Source organism: Myotis lucifugus, unplaced genomic scaffold (assembly GCF_000147115.1).
Source record: "Myotis lucifugus unplaced genomic scaffold, Myoluc2.0 scaffold_1, whole genome shotgun sequence".
NCBI classification, from domain to species: Eukaryota; Metazoa; Chordata; class Mammalia; order Chiroptera; family Vespertilionidae; genus Myotis; species Myotis lucifugus.
Window position 1 is genome coordinate 28,124,594 of NW_005871049.1, and position 24,298 is coordinate 28,148,891.

At 36.0% G+C, this 24,298-nt stretch overlaps 1 protein-coding gene across 4 annotated transcripts in view; it reads right to left on the reverse strand.

Annotated features, from left to right (window-relative positions):
* The window catches only part of GRIA2 (glutamate ionotropic receptor AMPA type subunit 2), a 116,176-nt gene that overhangs the window by 29,318 nt on the left and 62,560 nt on the right, over positions 1-24,298 (reverse strand). For all 4 annotated transcript variants that reach the window (XM_023753462.1, XM_006081863.3, XM_006081864.3 and 1 more), the window contains exons 4-6: positions 19,703-19,899; positions 15,229-15,282; positions 11,608-11,769 (exon numbers count right to left, since the gene is read on the reverse strand). In XM_023753462.1, the coding sequence (XP_023609230.1) occupies positions 11,608-11,769; positions 15,229-15,282; positions 19,703-19,899 (413 nt within the window). The remainder of the gene's footprint in view (positions 1-11,607; positions 11,770-15,228; positions 15,283-19,702; positions 19,900-24,298) is intronic.

The window sequence follows — 24,298 nt, forward strand, 5'->3', positions numbered from 1 at the left end:
CATAGCTTCCACCAGTATCTGAGTATTTTGTTCATGCATTCTTCATTTGTCTCCATCTCTCTTCCCTACTAGCATATTTACTCTAGGGAAGCAGAAAACTTGTCTGATTTGACTGTCACCACTGAATTCTGAGTCCAGGGCAGGGCTGGGCACATTGAAGAGAGGGAGGAAGGAAGGGAGGGAGGGAAGGAAGAAGGGAAGGAAGGAGGGAAGGAGGGAAGGAAGAATTGAAAGGAAGGTTAGAGATCTTCATATGGTCCCCATCTTTATGGGACTCACAGTCTCTCCTAGTCCAGTGAAAAGATATATAGACAGATAACTACAATAAACCTATTATAATATTACTAGAGGCCCAGTGCATGAAATTCATGCATGGGTAGGGCCCCTTGGCCTGGCCAGCAATCAGGGCCTATCAGAGCCTTCCAACTGCCAGGTGGGGCCTTCCTTCATTCCATGCCGCCCCCTGGTGGGTCAGCGCATGTCATAGCTAGCGATTGAACTCCTGGTCTCCTGGTCGAACTCCCACAGGGACAATTTGCATATTAGGCTTTTATATATATAGATGAATTGGTTTGATGGTGGATAGCTATCTGTCTTGTTTGTTTTTTAAATATTAGAGATGTTACACTAAGGCAAATGAGAAAATAATTTATGTGATATAAATTATCCCCTCCATGCATCTAGAATTTTTTAAATTTTTTTTATTTATAATTTATATTAAATATTATTTTGTATTAGGTATACATCATAGTGGTTAGATAGCCATATGCTTTACAAAATGTTTCCCTCAATATTTCCAGTACCCAATTGGCACCATACATACTTATTACATTATTATTCACTATATTCCCTATGTTGTACTTTATATCTCCATGACTATTTTGTAACTACCAACCTGCACTTCTTAATCCTTTCACCTTTTTCGCCCATCTCCCCATCTCCTCCCCTCTAGCAACCTTCAGTGTGTTCTCTGTGTCAGAATCTATTACAATTTTGTTTATTTTGTTCTTTAGATTCCACATATATGTGAATTCACAGGGTATTTGTCTGCTTCCAAACATTTTTAAGCCTCTATTTTTAATAGCACAATTGTAGTGTGAAATCATTCATTTAATCTGTATGAATTAGTTTAGTTGAATTGCTTTCATTTTATCATGAGGGTGAATCAAATTTAATGGGAAAGTTGAGAGGAAGAAAAAGAAAAAAATATTTGAAGGTCATGTGTACTGCAACTGAAAACTCTTAACTGTAATGATATTCATATTTACCTCTAAATTTTCCTACTGGAATTTCTCCTCTTGTGCTAGTTAAGCAATGTCATTGCATGCCTATATGTGAGTCCTCTTTGACATATATAGATTATCTCTTGGATGGTGGTACTGGAGTTTCCTACAAATACCTGAACTAGACAAATCTAAACAAAACCTATTACCATTTTTCCAAAATCTGTAACCCTTCCCTTCAAAGTGTGTATGCAAGAAATTAGCAAAATATAGTATGTTACACATCCATGTAGGCAATTTATATTCACAGATTTAAAATGTAATTGGGAACCTATACTAAGAAAATATTATCAAATACAAATATTTTACATACAAAGAAATGAATTTCAGTATTATATGTATTAAATTTCTGCCAGTAAAAAGATGTTTAAAAACTATGCTTTCTGTCTTGAGGAAGTATTATGCAGCCATTAGAAGTGATGTTAATGCCTTAGCTAGTTTTGCTCAGTGGATAGAGCATCGGCCTGTGGACTGAAGGGTCCTGGGTTCAAGAAGGGCACATGCCCAAGTTGCGGGTTCAATCCCCAGTGGGGGGCATACAGGAGGCAGCCTGTCAATGATTCTCTCTCATCGTTGATGTTTCTATCTCTCTCTCCCTCTCCCTTCCTCTCTGAAATCAATAATTATATATATTTTAAAAAGTGATAATAAAGATTTTGTAACTATGTGAGTAATGCGAATTATAAAATAAGTGAAATGATTATTACAACTAATTAAAAATATTTTTCTACAAAATGAGAGTAGTTTTTTAAAAAGTTCATATCCCTTTGACAAAAAAGGGAAAGATAAAATTGTTTTTAATAATGAGGAAATGTACATGATTATATTTTCCAAGTATTCTACAGTATCCAATTACCATTTAGAAAAAAGCAACAACACCTGTTTATATTAAAATCATTGTTTTAAATCATATCTACTTAAGAAAAGACTTGTTGGAAAAATAAGAGCTATAAATCAAGATTTATCTGCCTCACGTACATGTTTGTTTCTATTCCCTTAAAGAAAAAAGAAAACATATTCATCTGCTTTCTTATACAGCAACCAGTTCCTTACCAATGTGATTCTCACAATAAAGGTTAGGTCACTGAGCAAGAAACAGAACTTAAATTGAATAAATTGAATATTTAAAAAAGGATTGCTATTTGCATTTGAAAATTATGATAATAGTTAAAAGCCAAAATCTTTACTGAGTGAGCTTGCTCACATTTCTAGGAAAAGGTATAAAGCCATCTGCTAAATGTTTGAGAGGCCTATAAAAGTTGGTAGGCTACATTAAAAAATAAGATTACTTTGAATGAACTAAATCCACTTACAGTAGTTCCAGAGCCTGATTTTTCTTTTATGAAGAAAAAGCCCTTTCAACCTTTTTTCAAATGTTCAAATCTAATCTGTTCAAATCTAATCAAGTCTCCAGCCTATTATCATTTTAAATTAAAAGTCACAATCATAGAAACTCAATTCTGGGCCGAGAGAAAATCAACAGCCTCTGTATCCAGAGTTCCATTTTGTTTATGTTCTGCATATGTGGCTCATTTCTTTTTCTAAACAAATATGTTCACATTTTGATTGGATAGTTAAATATTTCAGTTTTATCCTACCATTCACTAAACTAGATGTAAATTAATGGAAGGGAACATGATGACAGTGCAACTACATTTCTCTTTCTTGGAAAACAAATGCATCATCTCTGCCCTGATGTTTATGTTCTGTGAAATCCCTCAGCTGGGCTGGAAACTTATTTTCCGTGGGGGGCCGTTATGGTGTGCAGTGTTATATCACAACCACATCATGTCTCGACTTTAGAAGAAATCTGGGAAAATGGTTTGTTATGGACCATTTTCCAAATGTGCTTTGTATTTCATTCTAAATGTATATTGATACTTATTTTTCTAAAATACAATGAAATAGGCATTTCAAATATGTTTCTTGTGCCCAATAGTCATCAGACAATATTCAGTAATACATTACTGTAACCACTGATAACCAGAAAACAATAGTCTGACATCCAAAATAAAGAGGAAATGAAAAGTAGCTCTATGTACCTATAGAATTTAGTGAATATGCAAAAAGTATAAATAGGCCAAAATATAAAATTTTATGGGTCATCATAATGATAGCACCTATTCCTAAATATATGTTATCTGCACCATGCTAAAATAGAAAAAAATATCACTCAAAAAAGAAGTACTAGACTTCGGGTATTAAGAAGTATTAAAACATGTCCTATGAGTGGCCACTTTCCAAATTTCCCTTGAAATTGAGTTTAATTGAGAAAGCACTGCACATAGCATCAAAAGACAGAGCTCAAGCCTTGATTTTATCATTAACTTTTCAGTCATTTTTTAAATAGCATCAGTTATTTAGTTAAATAAAAGTATTAAACACAATGATATCTCTAGATGAATTTATACAATATAATTCTCAGTTTCTTCATGCTATAATATTATCAACAGGGTCAAAATTGATGAGCTCTAAGAAAAATAAGTAAGCCTGTAAGAAAAATTTTATAAGCCTTTTTTTTAAGATTCTTGGCAATGTCTAAGAATCACCTAGAGCCACAGGAAAAGAATAGTATTGAATACATTATACACTAAAAATTATTCACTTGACTTAATTTCAAATTCAACTGCAGTGTACCTTCTGAAAAAGAGCTGCCGGTGATAAGGTCATCTTTAATTTCCTGTAAAGCCTTTTGAATGTGCCCTTTGAAACTTCAAAAACAATCACAAAATCTTCACAAAAACATTAGTGGATCAGCAGGAACTCTTATTCATTGCTGGTGGGAATGCAAAATGATATAACCACTTTGGGAGGTAGCTGGGCAGTTTCTTACAAAACTAAATATCGTTTTACTCTGTGATCCAGCAATAGCACCAGTCAGTGTTTACCCAGAGGAGTTGAAACCGTATGTCTACTCAAAAACCAGCACACAGATGTCCACAGTAGCTTTATTCTTACTTGTCAACACTTGGAAGCAAACAAGGTGTCCTTCAGTAGGTTAATTGGTAATTAAATTGTGGTGCATACAAACAATGAATAATGTTTGTGCTCAAAAGAAATGAGCTACCAGCCATGAAAATACCTGGAGGAACTTTAAGTGGACATACTAAGCAAAAAAAGCCAATCTGAAAAGGCTGCATACTATATGATTCCATCTATGTGCTATTCTAGAAAAGGCAAAACTATGGAGAAAGTATAAAGGTCAGTGGTTGCTAGGAGATGGGGGTGGAAGGAGTGATGAATAGAAAGAGCACAGAGGAATTTTAGAACAGAGAAAATATTCTATATATAAAACTATAAAAATGGAAGCATGTTATTAGTCCAAACCCATAGAATGTAGAACAGCAAGAGTGAACCATAATGTAAGCTATGGACCTTGAGTAATTATGATATGCCAATGTAGATTCATGAATTCTAATAAATCTTACCACTCTGGTGAGTGAAGTTGATATTGCAGGAGTCTATGTATGTGTGGGGATAGAGGGTATATGGGGAATCTCTGTACGTTTTGCTCAATTTTGCTGGGAACCTAAGAGTTCCATAACATATAAATTCTTAATTTAAAAAAATAAAAGTACTCAACATCTTTAGTGAACACACAAGCTGTATCACATTTCCAAGGGTGAAAAGACAGGTTCCTTGGCAAGAAACCAACATTAATGTGTTTTTTTTATTATTCTCTATAGTACAAATAATTTTTAACCCACTGTGATATTTTTCACTCAAGGGTCTTCATGTAAAAAGTATCCATTTAAAACAACATATTTTTTGCCTAAATTTTCCAGTTGGCTATTGACCCTGACTGAAAATCTTGCTATGGACCAAGACTTTATGTCCTGAAACTTTTGATTCACTTAAGGGTTCAAATTTTCAGATACACCTAATCAGATTCATCAAGATAGAAGAAGATACTCAAATCAACACATGGTATGGTTTTGATTCACCCAGAGGTAGGAAAAAGGCTTTCTTAGAAGCAGATCTTTATTTTGTTGGTTGCATAAATTCCTTCACCTGACTCTCTTCACTTTCTGGAAATCTTTGCAAAAAGGGAAAGTTCCTCATTTTTTATAATTTATGAAAAATAAAATTAATAGTTTCCAGGGTGAATTAGGATTTGATTTTGGCAGCTGGAGTCCAGGGATGACTACCTGCAAGCCACTACAATCTGAGAGACAGAAGAACCATTAGGTGTTACATAGATTTAGCAAAAATTACAAATGTAGTGTTGTTTTTTATTATGTGCCTAAATTAGCTCTTTAACCATGATATTATAAATCTGGGAGAAATCTTAGAGATCACCTACAATAGTTCCCTTTAGAGACAAAGAAATGTGAACATGAGATAACTTAGATACCCTGCATTATAATTACAAATAATAAAAACACATGTACATTTTAATGGTGTAATATATACATACTAGAGGCCCGGTGCACGAAATTTGTACATTAGGGGGGATCCCTCAGCCCTCAGGGGATGTCCGACCTACGGGGAGCTGGCCTAAGCCGTCAGTCGGACATCCTTAGCGCTGCGGAGGAGGAGGGAGAGGCTCCTGCCACCGGCACTGAGCTCACCAGTCATGAGCCCAGCTTCTGGCTAAGCGGCGCTCCCCCTGTGAGACCGCACTGACTACCAGGAGGCAGCTTCTGCGTTGAGCATCTGCCTCCTGGTGGTCAGTGTGCGTCATAGCGACTGGTCATTCTGCCATTCGGTAGATTTGCATATTAGCCTTTTATTGTATAGTATTATATAGTATAATGTAACCATTTTTAAAAATTGAGCAGACTGGTGGTTGCTATAGGGGAGGGGGTTTGGAGCACTGGATGAAAGAGGTTAAGGGATTAAGAAGTATAAATTGGTAGCTACAAAATAGTTATGGGGATGCGAAATACAGCATAGGAAATACAGTCAATAATATTGTGATAACTATGGTGCCAGGTGAATACTAGAAATATCAGGGGGAACCCTTTGTAAAGTATATGATCATCTAACCACTATGCTGTACACATGAAACCAATATAAAATAATACTCATAGTAAACTTTAAAGAATGCTCTTAAAGTTAAAAATATCTCTTTACAAGATATGTAATTTTATCAATATCAAATTATTAATTTATGGGTTTATTTTGCTCATATACACATTTAAACCATAAGGATCTAAACATGTCCAGCCTGTAGGTTCTCATGGCAAAATGCTTTAATATCAAAAGTAGGGGATTCCAATGCCAGCTGTGGTTTTGGTCAGTTAAAACATTCACGAAGCAGAATTAATTCTGTTAGGCCACCAGGGTGCTATTTAATGCATGGCGCTAATTACTGGACTGAAAAGATTATACTATTTTCAGACAGGCTTAATAACTCTCTTAGGACAGCAATTAAGAAAGTTGGAGTCTTTGCTGTAAAGTCATTTCTTGAGTAAAATGGGATTCCTGTGGGAAAGGCACTCTTTAAATGTCACTCAAATATTAGTCACATATTATTGTTAAATTCAACATCAGCAAGACATGGAAAACACAGAGTCTAAATAACATATAAATTGTTGCTATGACAAGGTAGAATGTATAGTTATATCTTGCAAGTTGTTGAAGACGCCAAAAAAATCTATCTAAAAATAAAAATAGTTGTAAATTATTTTTGAGAGAGTAGCAAATCATCTTTAAAATCTTCCTTGTCTTGGAAAAAAAAATGGTAAGGGAGGTAAAAATGCCAATTTTCATTGTGCCGTTTACTTCCAGGTGCCATGACGGTGTAGGTCTGATAACTGGAGTCATTTTACATTTCATCAAGTAAAATAATGCTATCTTCTGCCATGGCTGAATAAAAAAACACACATAAATACTAGGGCAGAAATTTAAACCAAATTTTATAGCGATGATAATTACCTATTTTTTCTTTCTCAGTGATTTGACATTTTCAAAGCATTTATGTTTTTTCATTTCATTACTCTTCGTTGCAACAAATACTCATTATGTGCCTATTCTGTGCAAACCACTGTATGAGATTCAGGCCCAATAAGATTACAAGTGATACAGACTTCCTTTCAGGTTCCTGTTTTTAATCAACAAGTATCTCTCAACCAAATTTATATCAATATGTTATAAATGAATGATTATGCTTTTGCGATTATTATTTATTTTACAAATAAAGAAATGGAAAGAATTGGCAAATACAACAAATACATTTACTTCCTGCCACTTTTATGCCACAACCCCAATTCATACAACTATCATCTGTTGCCTAGATTGTTTGCAGCATCTTACTAAAGCTCCCCTGCCACCACGTGCACCCCCTACAATCTATTGTCACCAAGGCAATCACAATAATCTTCCTTTACCAAAACCATGGTCATCAGTCACCTCTAGTAGTTCCCTGTTGCTCTCAGAATAGCACACAAAATCCCTTAGGCACACAAGATCTGGATCCTGCATGTTTCTATAGTACTGGTTCTGAGAATTCTCTCAAAACACCTCTGTTCAACCTTCAGGCCTATGGAAATATTTATATCTTCCTTGCACTGGGGACTTTACATGCCTTATTTCCTCTCTGCGGAGCCATTGACCCTTCTTTCTTCTAATTCCTACATCTCCTTTAGGTTTCACATTCCATATTGCTTCTAAGTAGCCTTTCCTTGTTTCCAGAACTCAGGAGATTCTAATGGGAACTGGAACAGTGCCTTTGCTTCCATCTATTTGTTCTTTCAGAAAGTCTTTATTAGAGCACTGTCACACCCCTAGCAAAGTTAGCACTCTATTCTTTTTTTTTTTTTTTCAATCCTCACCTGAAGGTATTATGTCATCGCTTTTTAGAGCATGGAAGAGAGAGGGAAGGACCTAGAGAAACCAGGATGTGAGAGAAACACATCCATTGGTTGCCTCCTGCACATGCCTGTCCAGGGCCCAGGAAGGGGAGGAGTCTGCAACCAAGCTAGAGGCCCTTGAATGGAATGGAACCTGAACCCTTAGGTCTGCAGGCTGAGGTTCTATCCACTGACCCAAACCGGATAGGGCTCAACCCTAGAGATTAAAATAAATAAATAAATGCCCTGCCGGCATGGCTCAGTGGTTAAGTGTAGACCTATGAACCCAGGGGTCACTGGTTGGATTCCAGTCAGGGCCAACATCAGGGTTGTGGGCTCCATCCCTAATGGTGGGCGTGCAGGAGGCAGCAAATCAATGATTCTCTCTCATCATTGATGTTTCTATGTCTGTCTCCCTCTGCCTACCTCTCTGAAATCAATAAAAATGTATTTTAAAAAAAAGAAAGTCTTTATTAAATAGCTACTATGTGCCAGGCCTTATTCTAGGAGCTTGGGATCCATCAGTGAACAAAAAAACAACAACAGAATCCCTGCTCCCATGGCACTTATAAGAGGAGACAACTACCAAAGTAATGAATAGATTAATTATAAATACAGTACACTAGAAGGACATATGGTGGGGGCAGAACAGAGTAAGGGCAATGGTACATACCTTGACAGGTGCAGAAATTGCAATTTTATAAATTTTATTTTTTAAAATATATTTTTATTGATTTCAGAGAAGAAGGAAGAGGGAGAGAAACATCAGTGATGAGAGGCAATCATTGATTGGCTGCCTCCTGCATGCCCCCCCCCCCCACTGGGGATCAAACCTGCAACCCAGGCATGTGCCCTTGACTGGATTCGAACCTGGGACCCTTCAGTCCGCAGGCCGATGCTCTATCCATTGAGCCAAACTGGCTAGGGCAGAAATTGCAATTTTAAATAGAGATCCTGCTATTGTCTTCCTTGAGCAGATGGCATTTGAACAAAGATCTAAAGAGTGCAGGAGGCTTAGCTATGGAGATATTTAAGAGGAGAATGGTACAGAAAAGGAAATAGCACAAACACCTTAAAGTGCTTAAGAAAGAACAAAAAGGCCCATGTGGCTGAGGCAGCGTGAGCAATGGGTGGGGAGAGTGCCCATAGAGAAAGTCATGTGACCAGGAGACAGAGGATTTAGGGCTTTATCAGCCAATGGGATGACTTTGGTTTTCCCTCAGGTGAAACACACAGCCATTGGGGGGCTTGGAGCAGACAGTGTGACATAATCTAATTGTGGTTTTAAAAGGACCACAGACATGGGATAAAGAGGGCAGGTGTGGAGGAAGGGGAACCAGTATAGGCGATCATTCCAATGATCCTGGCAGAGATGATGGTGGTTGGATTTAGACGGCACAGAAGAGGTAGTAAGAAGGGAGCCAGAGCTGATAGGATTTGCTGACAGATTGAATGTGGGTTACTGGGGAAAAATAACAACTGAAAAGAAAGGATTGTTGAGGGAATAGTTTGCAGGGCTTACATGTTGTGAATCTCCCTGAATCTGTCTTGAGCGATTGCATCGCTTTGAGTCTCCATATATGTTGCACTTTCCTAAGTGCCTCCCCTGCTTTCCCTCTTGCTCAGCCATGTGCAAAGCCCTGCTCAGGTGTGCGCCCCCCGCCCCCCGCCTCAGAAAGCCTTCCTTACCATCACTCCCATTCTGGCATAACCAGAAGCAGCGCTGGCATATTTTACATGTAGCTTTCTCTATATTTGCTTATTGCCATGTTTGTCTCTTCCGTTCAACAGTGGAATATATATTGAGTTTCTGGTCCACTAGTACATGAACATACATGTCTTTGTTTGGATGAACTCCTACTTAAAGCCATATTCTCCCAGGGATTTTCTGTAATTTTGATCAAGCTTCCAAAGCCATACAAACTCTGCCTCCTAGTGGCACCTATGTTTCTAAAGCTGTGCTAAGTCATTGTAAATGCTGTTGAGTCTTCATGGCAACCTGGGAATGAATAGCAGCTGCTGAATTGTGGAGACAAGAACTGCACATCCAACACTGAATCAGGGCCACAGTGTTTAAAGCGGATGCTCTGTGCTGCTCTCCACCATGAGGGACCAGCAGGATCTCTCTGACATTTGGCAGGAGCACCCAAGAGAGAGGGCAAAGGGAGTGAAATGCTACAGCAGGGAGGGAGCAAAGAAAGGTCACCAGGCAGGCTCTCAACAGAGGGAAATCTGGTGCTGAGTTTTGGCAAAAATGTTAAAAGAATGCACTGCCAAGATCTCTCCTACCCCCGAATCACTTTGCATTTTCATGCATGACATGGGAACTGTAATAATGATATGACTTCCACAAGAAAAAAAAATCATCTCATTTTGCTTTCATCTTTCTCCCAGCAGGCAGCAGTGGGAGGCAACACAATGACTAATAGAGTATTCAAAGAGGACTTTAGTTCCATGTGAGGATGAATGCCATTTGCACTCTTCATCCGATAACTTAAATGGTACCATCTCTGAATGGATGGAAGCCTGCAATTCCACACAACTGGGTCAGTAGTCAGACCTCCACTGAGCGAGGGGGACACACAGTGACACCGACTGGAAAACTCGGTGTCCACTGGCCTTTGCAGAAGTCTGTTAGGTGACAGTAGTGCCACAAGCCCACACTGCAGTTATACGCAGTGTTCATGCTGAATCTCAATCAAAGTCACCAAACAAGTCCCCTAGTTTTGAGAGAAAATGAACTCTGGGTTATTCTTTCACATCCTATGGGATGCTTTTCGGAATTTGACTTGAAGTTAATAGGATCCATTTACACATCCAAAAGTTGAGAACTTCGAAGCTTTGAATCCTTATCGAGAACTAGTCTCATAGCCAGACACAAATTGAAAGACAAACATCAATATTTGTTTTTTCCAAGATGTGCAGAAAACAACACAAAGTGTCTCTGTGACGGAGAGACGTAACTGTGAGAGCAACTGAAATAACACTGTCTCGGACTGATTCATACACAAGCTATTTATGATACACAAAGAAACAGACTAAATCTATGCATCTAAAAATGTTCTGCAACGTTTGCTCTTGATTTTTGTAAGTCTAGTTTTGTAAAGAATGAACATCATCTTCTGCCACTCACTCCTCGTCCCACTCTTGGCCAGGTTTTACTCTTATCTCTGCTCTCAATAAGGTGACCACCGGCGGAGAAATACCTTCCTATAAATAGCAGAAATATTTGATATTTGGAGCTAAATCTGGGCATGTATGTGTATACCCAATAAAATTCACGGAATAAACAGGTGAAGACCTCAACGTGTCCAAACCCATGAAAAATAAAAGAGCAGTCTGCATAGTGCTTGTATCAGAGCAGTGCATTGCACTCAGCATTCAGAGATTCTATGTCTTTTTTAATTACTAAAATCAATTGAGATTTTTATCTTCTTCCTAAAGTGTCCCAGAGAACAGGCTACTAGCGAGCAGGTAGATATCAATGGTGATGTAGATATAGCTGTAGATATTGGCAGGTGGACACATACCTTAATTGTAGTTGTGTGCGCTCCAGGGTATTCTTTTTCTTCCAGTGTTGACCATCTTTCTATAAACTTAGATACCAGGGAATCGTCATAGTCCACTATCTGAAATCCAGACACGTTTGCACCCCCAAACTGAATTTTTAATAGGTCTCCATCCGTAAATCCCTAGACAGAGAATACATTTATGTCCAATAGAACTTGACATTTATCAAATAACTCTATGCCTTGTGGATTTTACAAATGTCAAAGAACGTATGAGAGATGAAAAGCCTATAGTAAATGTTTCGTGTATTTTCCAGCCAAAATTCTTCACCAGAATCTAGCATAGCCTTGGCATCATAGTGAGTCCTTAATCCATGATTGTTTATTGGCTGTACATACATAAGAGTTCTCCATTTCATGGAGAAGGACTAGGTTTTATTTATTATATCTACCGCAGAGCACCTCAGGGGGTTACAGATACTTAGTAATGAGTTACTGCTCCAAGAACTCTAACACTATGAGCAAATTATTCCTATGATCTGAGCTGGTTGCTCTTTTTCTCTACTCTGCAGCTGTGACCCTAGTGGCCCTACACTGCTTTTCTTAGTAGTTCTCCTGTTTCCTGGATCACTTTTGTCATCTTTTACCCCTCTCTTCTACTAGAGTCAATAATTTCCTCAGGCACACTGGAGGTAAACTTTTGAGATGTTGAGTGTCTGAAAATACCTTTATTTTGCTCTAACGTTTGATTAGTATTTTGGCTGGGCATAGAATTTTAATTCAAAACCCTCATTATCTAAAGGCATTGTTCCATTGACTTTCATGGTTTCTACTGAAAAATGCAATTTTATTATTTCTTATTATTTTTTGGATGTGACCTGCTTCATACACCTGCCCTCTTCCCACCAACCTGAAATCTTTAAAATATTCTATTTATCTCTGTGATTGCATGATGATTTATGGAATATAATGAACAACATAAACTGATGAACAAAAATAGATCCAGAGACAGAGAAGCATCGAACAGACTGTCAAACTTCAGATCGAACAGACTGTCAAACTTCAGAGGGAAGGCAGGGGAGGATGGGGGGAGGGGGTAGAGATCAACCAAAGGACACAGACACCAGGGGGGGCAATGGGGGATAAGGACACATATGTAATACCTTCATAAAGAAAAAATATATATTGTATGTACTCAATGGTCTGATTTTTGTCATTTATTATAGGAAATTTTTCTGAATGTTTCTTTGATAATTTCCTTCCCCTATTTTCACAATTACGTCTATCTAAATGCTTATACTCAGTAACACTGTGTTATATTATATTGTTATTTTGTTACCTAATCTGAAAGATTTTCTCAACTTTATCCTTAAAGTCATTCAATTTTACTTACTACATTAGAAAATAAGTGAACTTCCCAGAGCTCTTTCTTATTCTCTAGTTTTTTCTTTCCCATAGCATCCTTTTCTTTTTATAGATTATATATTTTCTCTTATTTCTCTGCAGATACTCATTACATATTTAAACATTTTTCGTGTGGTTCCGGTTTGCCCTGTTTCTGTTTATGTGTATTGCATTCTTCATGGCAAATACTTTTTCTCAAATATCTGCTTATGCTTGGTTATTTAATAGTAAGACACTTGAAATTCCTGTGTGCATGAGGGAGGCTCACTGAGTGTGCTTTACGGAAAGGTAGATGGGGTGGGGGGTAGACAGCAATGCTTATTGTCAATATTTGAGGAGTTGAAGAAATGAGAAAAGGATCCATTATGAACCGCATCTTCATCACTTTATGTACAATTTATCCTTTTAAATGCTATATCAGGAACTTACAGCCTAAGCAAGCATTCAGCAATTCCTGAGGAAATTAACCAAAAATGTAAAGATTTTTCTCTTGCATAACTGCCAACCGTAACACTCATCAGACCCTGGACAGAAAAAAAGGGGCATCCTCAATCAATAGTTTAGAAGATGAAAAGCCCTTCAAATTTGGAAAGCATTCTTCAATTTTAAATGTCAGTGAAATTTTCAAGTGTTCTATAATTTCTCAGAAACTGAAACTCACTACAGATTCTTTGAATTTACTGATTCATCAGAAATTCCATATGGCAAGGATACCAAGTATTCAGAGAAGGAAAAGCAAAACTTGAATTCAGAGAAAAGATTGGGTAGGTTGCTCCCTAGAAGCATCATAGCAACATGAACTTTCTTTTTCTTTCTTTTTAAAACATTTTTACTTTGGTCACTCAAACACTTGTTTCATAGTGTCAGTTATCAACTCTCGAATTGATGAGCCACCTTCTGTCATTATTTCTCAATGTTCCAATAAAATCATCTCCATCTGGACATTTTTAAAGATCGCAGCTTTCAATGTGGCTGTGTGTTGTTCATCAAATGGCACAATTCACACAGGGGACTGACTGTCCAGGCTGTTTTCTGCTCAGAAATTTGGTTCTGAAGAGACTGAATACAGAGCTAATCTATTTTAACTCTTGCTTCTCCAGTAGGGAGTGATTTAGGACCTACAATATCATATTATAAGGGTAAGTTCTAATGAATTTTTATAGTAGTTAGCCATTTCATTGCCAAATAGAAATTTATCTTGAACACCCAGTTTCTCTCAATAGCATATAGGTTTAAGGTTTAATATTCTAAATCACTGGTGTCACCTTCTAGTAAAAATATTTATCAGTTACAAGGTTGTAATTTATTTTCTCTTATCTCCTTCCATCACTACTAGAAATGTTTTCTCATGTAACAATCTAATATTCTAGACACTATGAAATAAATCTGCATTGGTATAAATATGAAACTTTTTCAGAGTCCTATTATGCTATTTAGAATAATCTTTCATTCTCTCCCTCTGTCCAACTTTTCTTGCCTTTTTTCCTGAGATTTGGGAGGGACAATGTTCCCAATCACATAGAATTGTACTTATTAAAAGAATACAAATCTTTGTATAAGTAAAGCTTTAAGCTTATTTTATTGCTGATATAAAAGGTATTTTAAAAAAGAAAATATCTAATAATTCAAAATTGGTTCTGTATATTTGAAAGGGAGATACAATTAACCACTTGGACATTCAATACATTCTTTGATAGGAATCATAATGAAAATGTGATTAGCTATGGGAACCCAACTTTCATCATGTTGCTTATACAGCAAATAGTAAATAAATAATATTTAACCTTTCTATATTTGGGTATTTCCTGGTTTAATTTTTACTGAGACATTCTCACAAATTTGCATTTACTTTGAATATTACATGTGCTAAACACTTTAAAGGAATGGGCAAAGGGTAAAGTTTATAAAATACAGTGATAGTGAGATACAAGGGGAAATTGGGAGAGTTAAATTTTATATATTTTTGAAAATTTTCCTGTAGTTAAAATACATCTAAGACAATTTATAAAGCTTGTCAAATACTGTTCTATAATTTATTATATCATTGATAATAAGAAGATATTGACTAAAAATGTAAAGTGGGAAGTAAATCTAAACAGAAATTCAGAAATATATTATCACCTAATCAATCAATATAAACAAAATATATTTTTATGAATACCACTGATAAATGCTGTTTGTTCAAAAGTTTTTTAATTAATAGGATTCTTCATTAAAATTATTAATTAATTCACCTACCAGATTTGCAATGATGTAATGGTATCCTTTAACATGTTTTCCAATGGTAATAACCTAACACAGATAAAGAAAAAAATCATTTAATAAATATTAGTAATATAAATGTAAAATTACTAACATAATGACCTGACTCAGAAAAAAATGAAATGAATTAACTTCTCTGTTTTTTTGATATTCCACAATGAGTCATATTTGATAAAATATAATTGCCAAACCCAGAGAATATTTTTCTCAAGAAAAAAATAACAGTACATTTTAGTACCTAATAGATGTTAACTTTCAAAGTCAATAACTTAACAAAGTAGTGAAAATAAGGCCACAAGGTTTAAAGAAATTTAAAAACAAAAACATGTTGAATCCATGTCACAATTTTATTCCTACATAGCTATGTTTTTTGTCCTTTCAATGAAACATTAAGCAGCTAAAATCAACATCTGAGATTTCACATTCGCACGTCTACATTCAAAGATAATCACACAGAGTTTATAGTCATACATAAATTTAAAACAACTATTAACAAGCATATAAATGAACTATTTTGTGGATCTATAAAATAATATTCCTATCTTAAGAGTCTTGAAATGTTTATAGCTTAGTTCAAATAAACATTATTATTTCTAGCTTGAGGCAGCAAAGTATCGGAGAAGCTATTTATCCATAAATCTAAGTCAAAAATCAATAGCAAAATAAATGCATTATGGAACAAGTGGCTGTTTTGGTAATGCTGGAACAGTTTTGGACTTTGTTGAATCAATTTGATATTTCACTGATCTATATCAGTTACAAAGAGAGTGTAAGTGGTAAAATGGCTATGTTTTAGTCCTGATACTTGGATATTCAAGTGTAATTTTTATTTTTAATAAAATAGCTACACCAATGGAAAGCATGAAATGCCAGGGCAATAGACTAAATTTCCAATCATTAACCTCCCCGCTTGATTGTTTTGGTGGCTTCCTGTTGCTTTTAGCATAAAAGTCAAAATCGTTCATATGCTGCAAAATCCAATGGTGTTTCAAGCTTCTCTGGGCCCACTTTTCCCTCTTTTTACACAGGAGACTTCTGGCCTCTCAGTATTTTTGTAACAAAAAAGGCTTATTTCCATCCCATTGGGACTTCACACATTCTGTTTCCTCTACTGGGACAGCTCTCTCCACCACCATATCCTTTGTCTTGTTCCATCTTAAGGCACAAAGAATCTCAGCCCAATGGAATATCCTGAAAGACTTCCCTGACCTTCCCTTGTCCCAGGCAGTCAGGTGCTCCATTAGCAATGCATTTAGTTCAAGAGCAAGGGCAAAATCCTAGGAAGTATTCTACCATGTTACTTTGATAATAAGTGGTAGTTGTTTGGAAGGGAGTTAGAACTTACATTACTTTCTAACCTACATTACTTTCTAAACTATTTTTATGTAACACCACTAAACTGGCTTTTCTAAAAAACGGACCCTCTATATTGAAAGGAGAATTGTGAAGATATCCTTCTGAATGAAAAAAATATATATTAATAAGCATCAGCTGAATTGAGTTGACTATGTCCTTTGTATTTCCTACTGATATCTGTTGGTTCTGCTTACTGTTCAATCTACTTTCTGAATCATGAATATCTTTCTTCTGGGGATTAAGAAAAAAACAGTATAAATGGTACTACCAGTAGTCCCTACTTGAATTTAGTGTTCATTAAGAGGAAGGAGCGATATGAAAACTGATTATCCCTACTTCTATATAAGAATTAGTGTCGCTGAAACCGGTTTGGCTCAGTGGATAGAGTGTCGGCCTGCAGACTGAAAGGTCCCAGGTTCGATTCCGGTCAAGGGCATGTACCTGGGTTGCGGGCACATCCCCAGTAGGAGATGTGCAGGAGGCAGCTGATCGATGTTTCTCTCTCATTGATGTTTCTAACTCTCTATCTCTCTCCCTTCCTCTCTGTAAGAAATCAATAAAATATAAAAAAAAAGAAAAAGAATTAGTGTCGACCATACTAACAATCATGTATTTGCTTTATAATAACCATTAGTATTGTTTTAACAATAGTAAGTTACATTAATTTCTTAATGTTTTTTTATGACTGAGAGTGTTTCCTACTGAAATACCACTAGAAATAAGTGTCTCCAGGTTTCATCAAATGATAAAAAAAACTCATAATCAAAACAAAGTTTAATTCTATTACTAACTTTAAGCTACTATGAAAATGAAATTTTGTCACATCTCAACTCTCTTTTAATTATTGATAAAATGAGGAAGTAAATAATGTTTTCTTGAAATGCACTTTGACCTGCTTTTTGCCTAGTAAACTCTATTCCTTGAAGGCCTTCCATAATCTCCCAGTCTAAATTATCTCTTTTTATAATTTAGAAAAGTAACATCCTGTTCTTTTCATTCATAGTATGTACCATTATCATAATAATGCATTAATTTCTGTAATTATACCATGAATATTACCTTGATGGGGACTTGACTGATTTGTTTAACATTACTGCCTTGACTTTACTCCAGTGCCTGTCCAGTAAACATTAGACACTTGGGAAAATTTAGTGAATAAATAAATGAGTGAATCTACACTAGCCACATAGAGATGATCTTTATAAATCATCCCACCCATGTTAAGATAGGTACTGCCTCTTCCATACTCTTAGACCACATTGATTATCACTGATGATGTTGTAGAATTATATATGTACATTTTTCTTCCCTTCTAAACAATGAGTTCATGGGGCGAAGACACCACTCTTTCTTACCTCTCTTTGTATCCCTCATTCCAGATGCAGAGGATGTCCTCAATAAATGTTTGTTGAATAATGCAACCATCCATTGCATACACTAATTTAACACATTCAAGAGTGTTTTGTGAAAATACAAATCATATATATGTGCAAAATACCCTGTACATTTTGAATGGATGTCCAAATGGTTATTTATTTAACCATGATCATATTGCTTCTAAACATTCCATTCCATATCTTCCTAGTTTATCTTGTAGTTTCTCCTAATTTTGGAAATAATTATTTTTATATAGGCTTTTCCAACATTTACTATGGTAACTTAGGACTACTTAAAATGTTAAAGCAAAGACTAATGGCTAATATTAAAATTCATTTTTAATGAGAATCTCCTATGAAATTCAAATGAGTTTTTGAAGTTCACATTTGAACAAAAGACCTCCAGGTTAAAAACAATCTCAAATTCATCTCCTGACACAGTAATCAAGATTTTTCTAGTAATATGTTCACCTCTCTGGCATACAACATTTAGTTGTGTCATATAAGAAGATAGCATTATTCAGTTATTCAATATCTTATGAAAGATCCATTTATTACATGTCATTAAAGCTTCATTAACATTTATATATGCAAAATGATTTGTGTTCTACAAATTAGTGAATCTAGTTGTTTTCTCAAAGCCTAGAAACTCTAAGAAATGCATACTCAACTCTGTGTTTTTCTTCTAAACCTGTATTATTCCAAGGAGGTGGCAGTCATCCTAATATATATAAAATGGAGGCTAACTAGTTCAATGTGTATATATGTATATGTTTGCGCATTATTTTATATATCAACTATATTACAGCCATATAAAGCATTTAGAAATCTCTCTCACACACACACCAGCTAAGAAAAGAAGCAGATGCCGTGTGAAGGAGATCTTAGTAAGTCATGATGCTGCTTCACTACCATCTGTCATCACTTACCCTATCTATAACCATAGTGGATTAAATGTTTTTCATAATATATTACTGCATGGCTTTCTATCCTAAAATATCTTAAACTGAAGCAAGGTAGTATAGTAAACACAGATAAAGCATCTGTAGCTCTGGAATCATCTTACTCCTTAAAACATTCCAAATGAATATACTATCTAGCATGCTTCCCAAACAGTGAACACAGACTGAATGTGTCTTCCCTACATATTTTAATTTCATAGATTAATGGGTTTAAAGTGATACAAAATCTCCCTAATAGGAGGGGGAAAAACTACTTCTTGGGAAAAATAAATACATGCTTTTTCTGAAGACATAAACCCATTTAGACAACAAGATAGAGTTAGCACACAGTAATGTACTCTACTGTTTGAAGTAATCCATGGCATCACCAAAGAATTCATGAATTATTCACTTTTCTCTTAGGAACCAGACATGTCTATTTCTTTATCTCTAAGAAGTTCAACAGAATTAAAATTTAAATTTCCAATTAAAAACACCAAAGTTTAGGGCAACACTAATGTAAAATGTAAAAGTTCGGAATTATTCTAGTATATAAACTATATTTCATGATTAGCCTGATGTGTCAGCATTATTGAAAACCATCTGCTATTGCTAACGGAAGCTGGAGATAATTTAATTGATGATCTTTGCCGCATCCTACATAAACCATAAAGTAAAAACTGCTGTTCAAGCACCTTCCACAAATACTCGATCCAAACGCTGACAGTGCATGCATATTCTATATTTAGGACCATTAGAAAACAGAGAATAGCAAACCTGGTCTACAATGTCGTTTACTTTATCCCGTTCACAGTCCAGGATTACACGCCGTTCCTTTTTTAACTCTAGATCTTGAAAAAGTGATCGGTAGGTCTCATCTTTCTTGTCATTGTTAATGTTTCCCACATTGATAGCAGTCACTTGCCATTTCTTTTCAGCAGCAGAATCCAGCACAGCTTGCAGTGTTGATAAGCCTAGGAAGGCAAAGAAAAAAATGATGACTGATAAAAATACTCAAATAAGTCAGAATTGTGTTGTAAAATTGACAGCAAACACACATGTGTATGTGTGTGTATGTATATATATGCATATATATACATATATACATATATATACATATATATACATATATATATATATATATATATATATATATATATATATATACACACATATATATTGGTTTGAGAGAGAGAGAGAAACACTGTCTGTTTTGTTGTTCCACTTATTTATACATTCATTGGCTGATTCTTGTATGTACTCTGACTGGAGATTGAACCCGCAACATTGATGTATCTGGGCCACGTTGTAACCAACTGAGCTACCCAACCACGGGGTGAATATATGTTTAAGGATGATATTTTTGTGCAACTAAATTGATGTTGACTTTTCTAAAAAGCTACAGCTATGATCTTGATCAACTTCTACTTATTTCCACTTCACATCACATTTTATCTAAATGCTATTGTTCTGACTAAAGGGTCATAGTTTGGAGGGGGAACAGTATCCCCTTCTTTTAGCTCTATTTTTTTGGATATTATTAAAGCATAATGTCTTCAATACCTCTGTTTTGAGTTAAATCAAAGACATTACAAAAATTTCTCTGACAGAGTCGAAGAAAATGTTTCATTATGTATGATAGTCTATTATGTCATAATGATATCCTGAAGAAGTTGAGTACATTTTCAGTGAGGTGAATCTATGTGTGCCATTTGAGTCTAAGAACCAATAATCTCTATTTCCTCCTATATTTCTACTCTGAAGTTGTTTTTTCTCAGCCTTCTGTTTCATGTTTTGTTATTGGGACTGATCCCATAGAGATTAATATGTTCACTTATTAACCAGATGGTAGAACTTAGTTTTCTAGCACAGATTTGTTACATTTACTTAACTTCTCAAATGTAAAACCATTTTACTACTTCTGTGTTTATAGCATCATGTACCTTAAAATCTTATTTTTATTTTTAATATCCATACATTACCTCATGTAGGATTGAGAAGGAGAACAACTTGGGAATTTATTTTCTTAAGTTAAATCTGCAGTTTAGCACTTAGAAAGCCAGTACATAAACTGTCTTTCACATGCTGCAACACTTCACAGCCAACTCAAATCCATCATTTCTATTCATAGCTTAACGAACAACACAAATTAAAGCTCCAAAAAGAATTCAGAATCATAACATCATCTTCCTGATTCCAAAAAGACTTGCAACTTTTCCAAAAGAATATGGATCCCTTTTTACCTTAAAAATGTGGGACTTACCTAAAGTGATAACATTGCTCTATAAGCTTTATTCATGTACTAAATTTACTTAAACCTATTTATCATAGCAAAAATATAAGCATATTCTAAATGTTGTTGAAAACTATTTGAACCTAACAAGTATCATTAAAAATTGTATATATTCCATATAGGCCAAGAGTATATAAGATGAGCCTAGAACATCTTGTGATAGCAGAAAGCAAGGAAGCTCTCCAAAACTACCAGCATTGTGTCAAAGGACTCAGGAGTCAATTTGGTAAAGATCATCTATACTAATAAAAGGGTAACATGCTAATTATACTGGATGTCTTCTGGACATCATTCTGGACTTCTGTCCTGAGGAAGCTGGGGGCCGGGCGAAGCCAGTTGGGGTCCCGCCAGTGGCAGGAAGAGGGAAGCCCGGGTCCTGGGTGCTGGAGGGAAGCTGAGGGAAAGAAGGCCTACTCTTGCAAGAATTTTTGTGCATGGGGCCTCTAGTTTTAAATAAAGATGGGGCAATTTGAATATCAATAAGAATAATAGTACCTGCAAAAGGCTTAAATACATAACATTTTAAATACATAATTTGTAATGATAACTATTTGGTTGCCATTGTAGATGCTAGAGAGCCAAGTTATTACTTTGAAAATTGGTAAATGAAGAGAAACAAGCATTTTCCTGCCTTTCCTATAGGAACTAGACTCAGGATAATAATTAATTAAAGGAGGTTTTGCTCTTTGGGAAGACTCCAGCTACTACATGATAAATTAATATAGATTTAGAATTGTAACAACCTTGTAGCACCTAGTGAATTAATGTATCAAGTCAACAATCATAATACTGCTAATAACTCAAAAAGAGACACAACCAAAAGTTATATGTCTCCAAAAGGGAATATTCAACCCACCTATGAAGTATTTATGTCAAAAAAGTGAATTTGGATCCCATCAAGTTTCTAGATCAAACTACAAATTTATAAGAAATATAAGGCAAAGAGTAATATGCTAAAAGCCATCATGTTGTAATCATCAAAACTCAAACAGTAAACAACTCTACATCTATATATATAAAAGCCTAATATGCAAATTGTCTCTACAGGCGTTTGACCGGGAGACCGCTTGCTATGACATGTGCTGACCACCAGGGGGTGGCGTGGAATGAAGGAAGACCTGGCCAGCAACCGGAAGGCCTGATCAGCCCATGCACCAGGCCTCTAGTTACATTATAAAAGCCTTAAGAGATATCTTAACCAATTGAGATATTTGGACCTTATGTTTATCCTTATTCAAGCAAACTATAAAAATGTATGAAAAATTAATGAATTATTGTTGTTTATATATGATGATATTGTGGTTATGTTTAAAACAAGGTAATTATTTTTTTAAATACACATTGAAATATTAACAGATGAAATGTTATGATGTCAGGTATTGGCTTCAAAATAACTGAAAGGCAGAGGGCTATAAGTAAAACAAGATTTCTCATATTATGGTCATTAACTTTGGTTAAGAGTTCTTGGGGGTCTTTATATTATCCTCTATATTTTGTTATTTAAAATATTTCATAATGAAAATGTAAAAGACATTACTTTTATTTCAATTTGAAAAGCTGAACCATAAATTGAACTTAAAGTGAATTTTATGTTTCTTTGGTAAAATTAGTTTCCTCTATCCAGTCTTGTAACAAAAAACTATAGTATAAATAAGAATTGCTCAAGGGAAAATTTAGTATAAATACGAATTGCTCAAGGGAAAATTTATAAAGAGATAAAATGCTATGGTAAAAAATTATTAATGACAAAACATCTTTTAATAACTTAATGGATCACCTATGATTCACTGTAAGTAAATTAAATCCTCCCATAATACAATTCAAATCCTCTTCCTGTTTTTCATCAATGAAGATAGAATGCACAGCTGGTCATCATGATCAATTCAACAGCTATCAAAACAGTCATTAACTCTATCCAGTTTTCTTTCCAAGTAGGAAAAAAAAAGCTATTTTTCTAAGCCTCTTCTACTGTCAAGATTTTACTTTTCCACATTCCAGTCATTATGCAACTTTTTCATGTCACCCATAGATGATGTTCTATATGCTATCCATATATTATCATCTAGTACTGGGCTGCATATCGGGGCACGCTGTGCTGTCTGTTCCTGGAACAGACAGATAGGAAGGTACTGACATCAGGTCAGGCCTTGAGATATGGTCTCATGGTCCCTCCTCAATATACTGTGCTCTCTGTTCCCGGAAAACATAGATAGGAAGGTGATAATGCTATACTGTGTTGGGAACAAATTGCGTAAGCATGGCTTTGTAACTTTGTAGTTTTTGCATATAAATAGCCATAACTCTTGCAGTCAGGTGCTGCAGTTCGAAGCAAAGGCTGAACTGCAGACAGCTGGCCAGCTTAATAAAGGTTCCTAAATTTAAATTCTGAGTCAGTGGTCTATCTCGCTGAGTCAACCCATAACATTTGGAGGCCCGCAGCGAGATTCCCGGCAGGGAGGAGAGGGACCCCTTGTTTAGGGCAGGAGGCTCTCCCCGGGCAGGGAGGAGAGGGACCCCCTATTCAAGGCAGGAGGCTCTCCCCCACTGGTCGCCGGGCACTCAGAGAGATACCCCACACCTGTGGAGAACAACTACCAAGGAGGCCTCCAGTCCACCCAAAACTTTCAATTCGGAAACCGAACCACCTGGACTCTCGAGAGAGGTAAGGACCGGTCGTTAAACAGGAATTGGGACGTCCCACGGAAGGACCTATACGGAGGGCTGGACGCAGCGGTACTCCTGGTCCTGACCCGCGGCCACGACGGTGGCCGGGGTCCCTGGTTCGTGCGGCTGTAGGCTGCACTGGGTTTGTCTGTCTGGTATTTGTTTGTCTTGCTGTTTATTGTTAAAAAGTTGTCTGCTTCTGTGTACACTCTGCTGCAGTGTTTTTTGAACATTTTCAGGACTTCAAGGAGCAAGCTGCAAGTTCCGGGCAACCTTAGGTTGCATTTGGCTGATTTATTTTGTCTTTGTTCTTTGTTGTCTTTGTCTTTATCAAATGGGATAGGGTCAGTCATCTTTGTCGACCCCCTATCAGTCAGGCCACTCCGGGTGAATGGAAGGGGAGCTTGATCACCTCC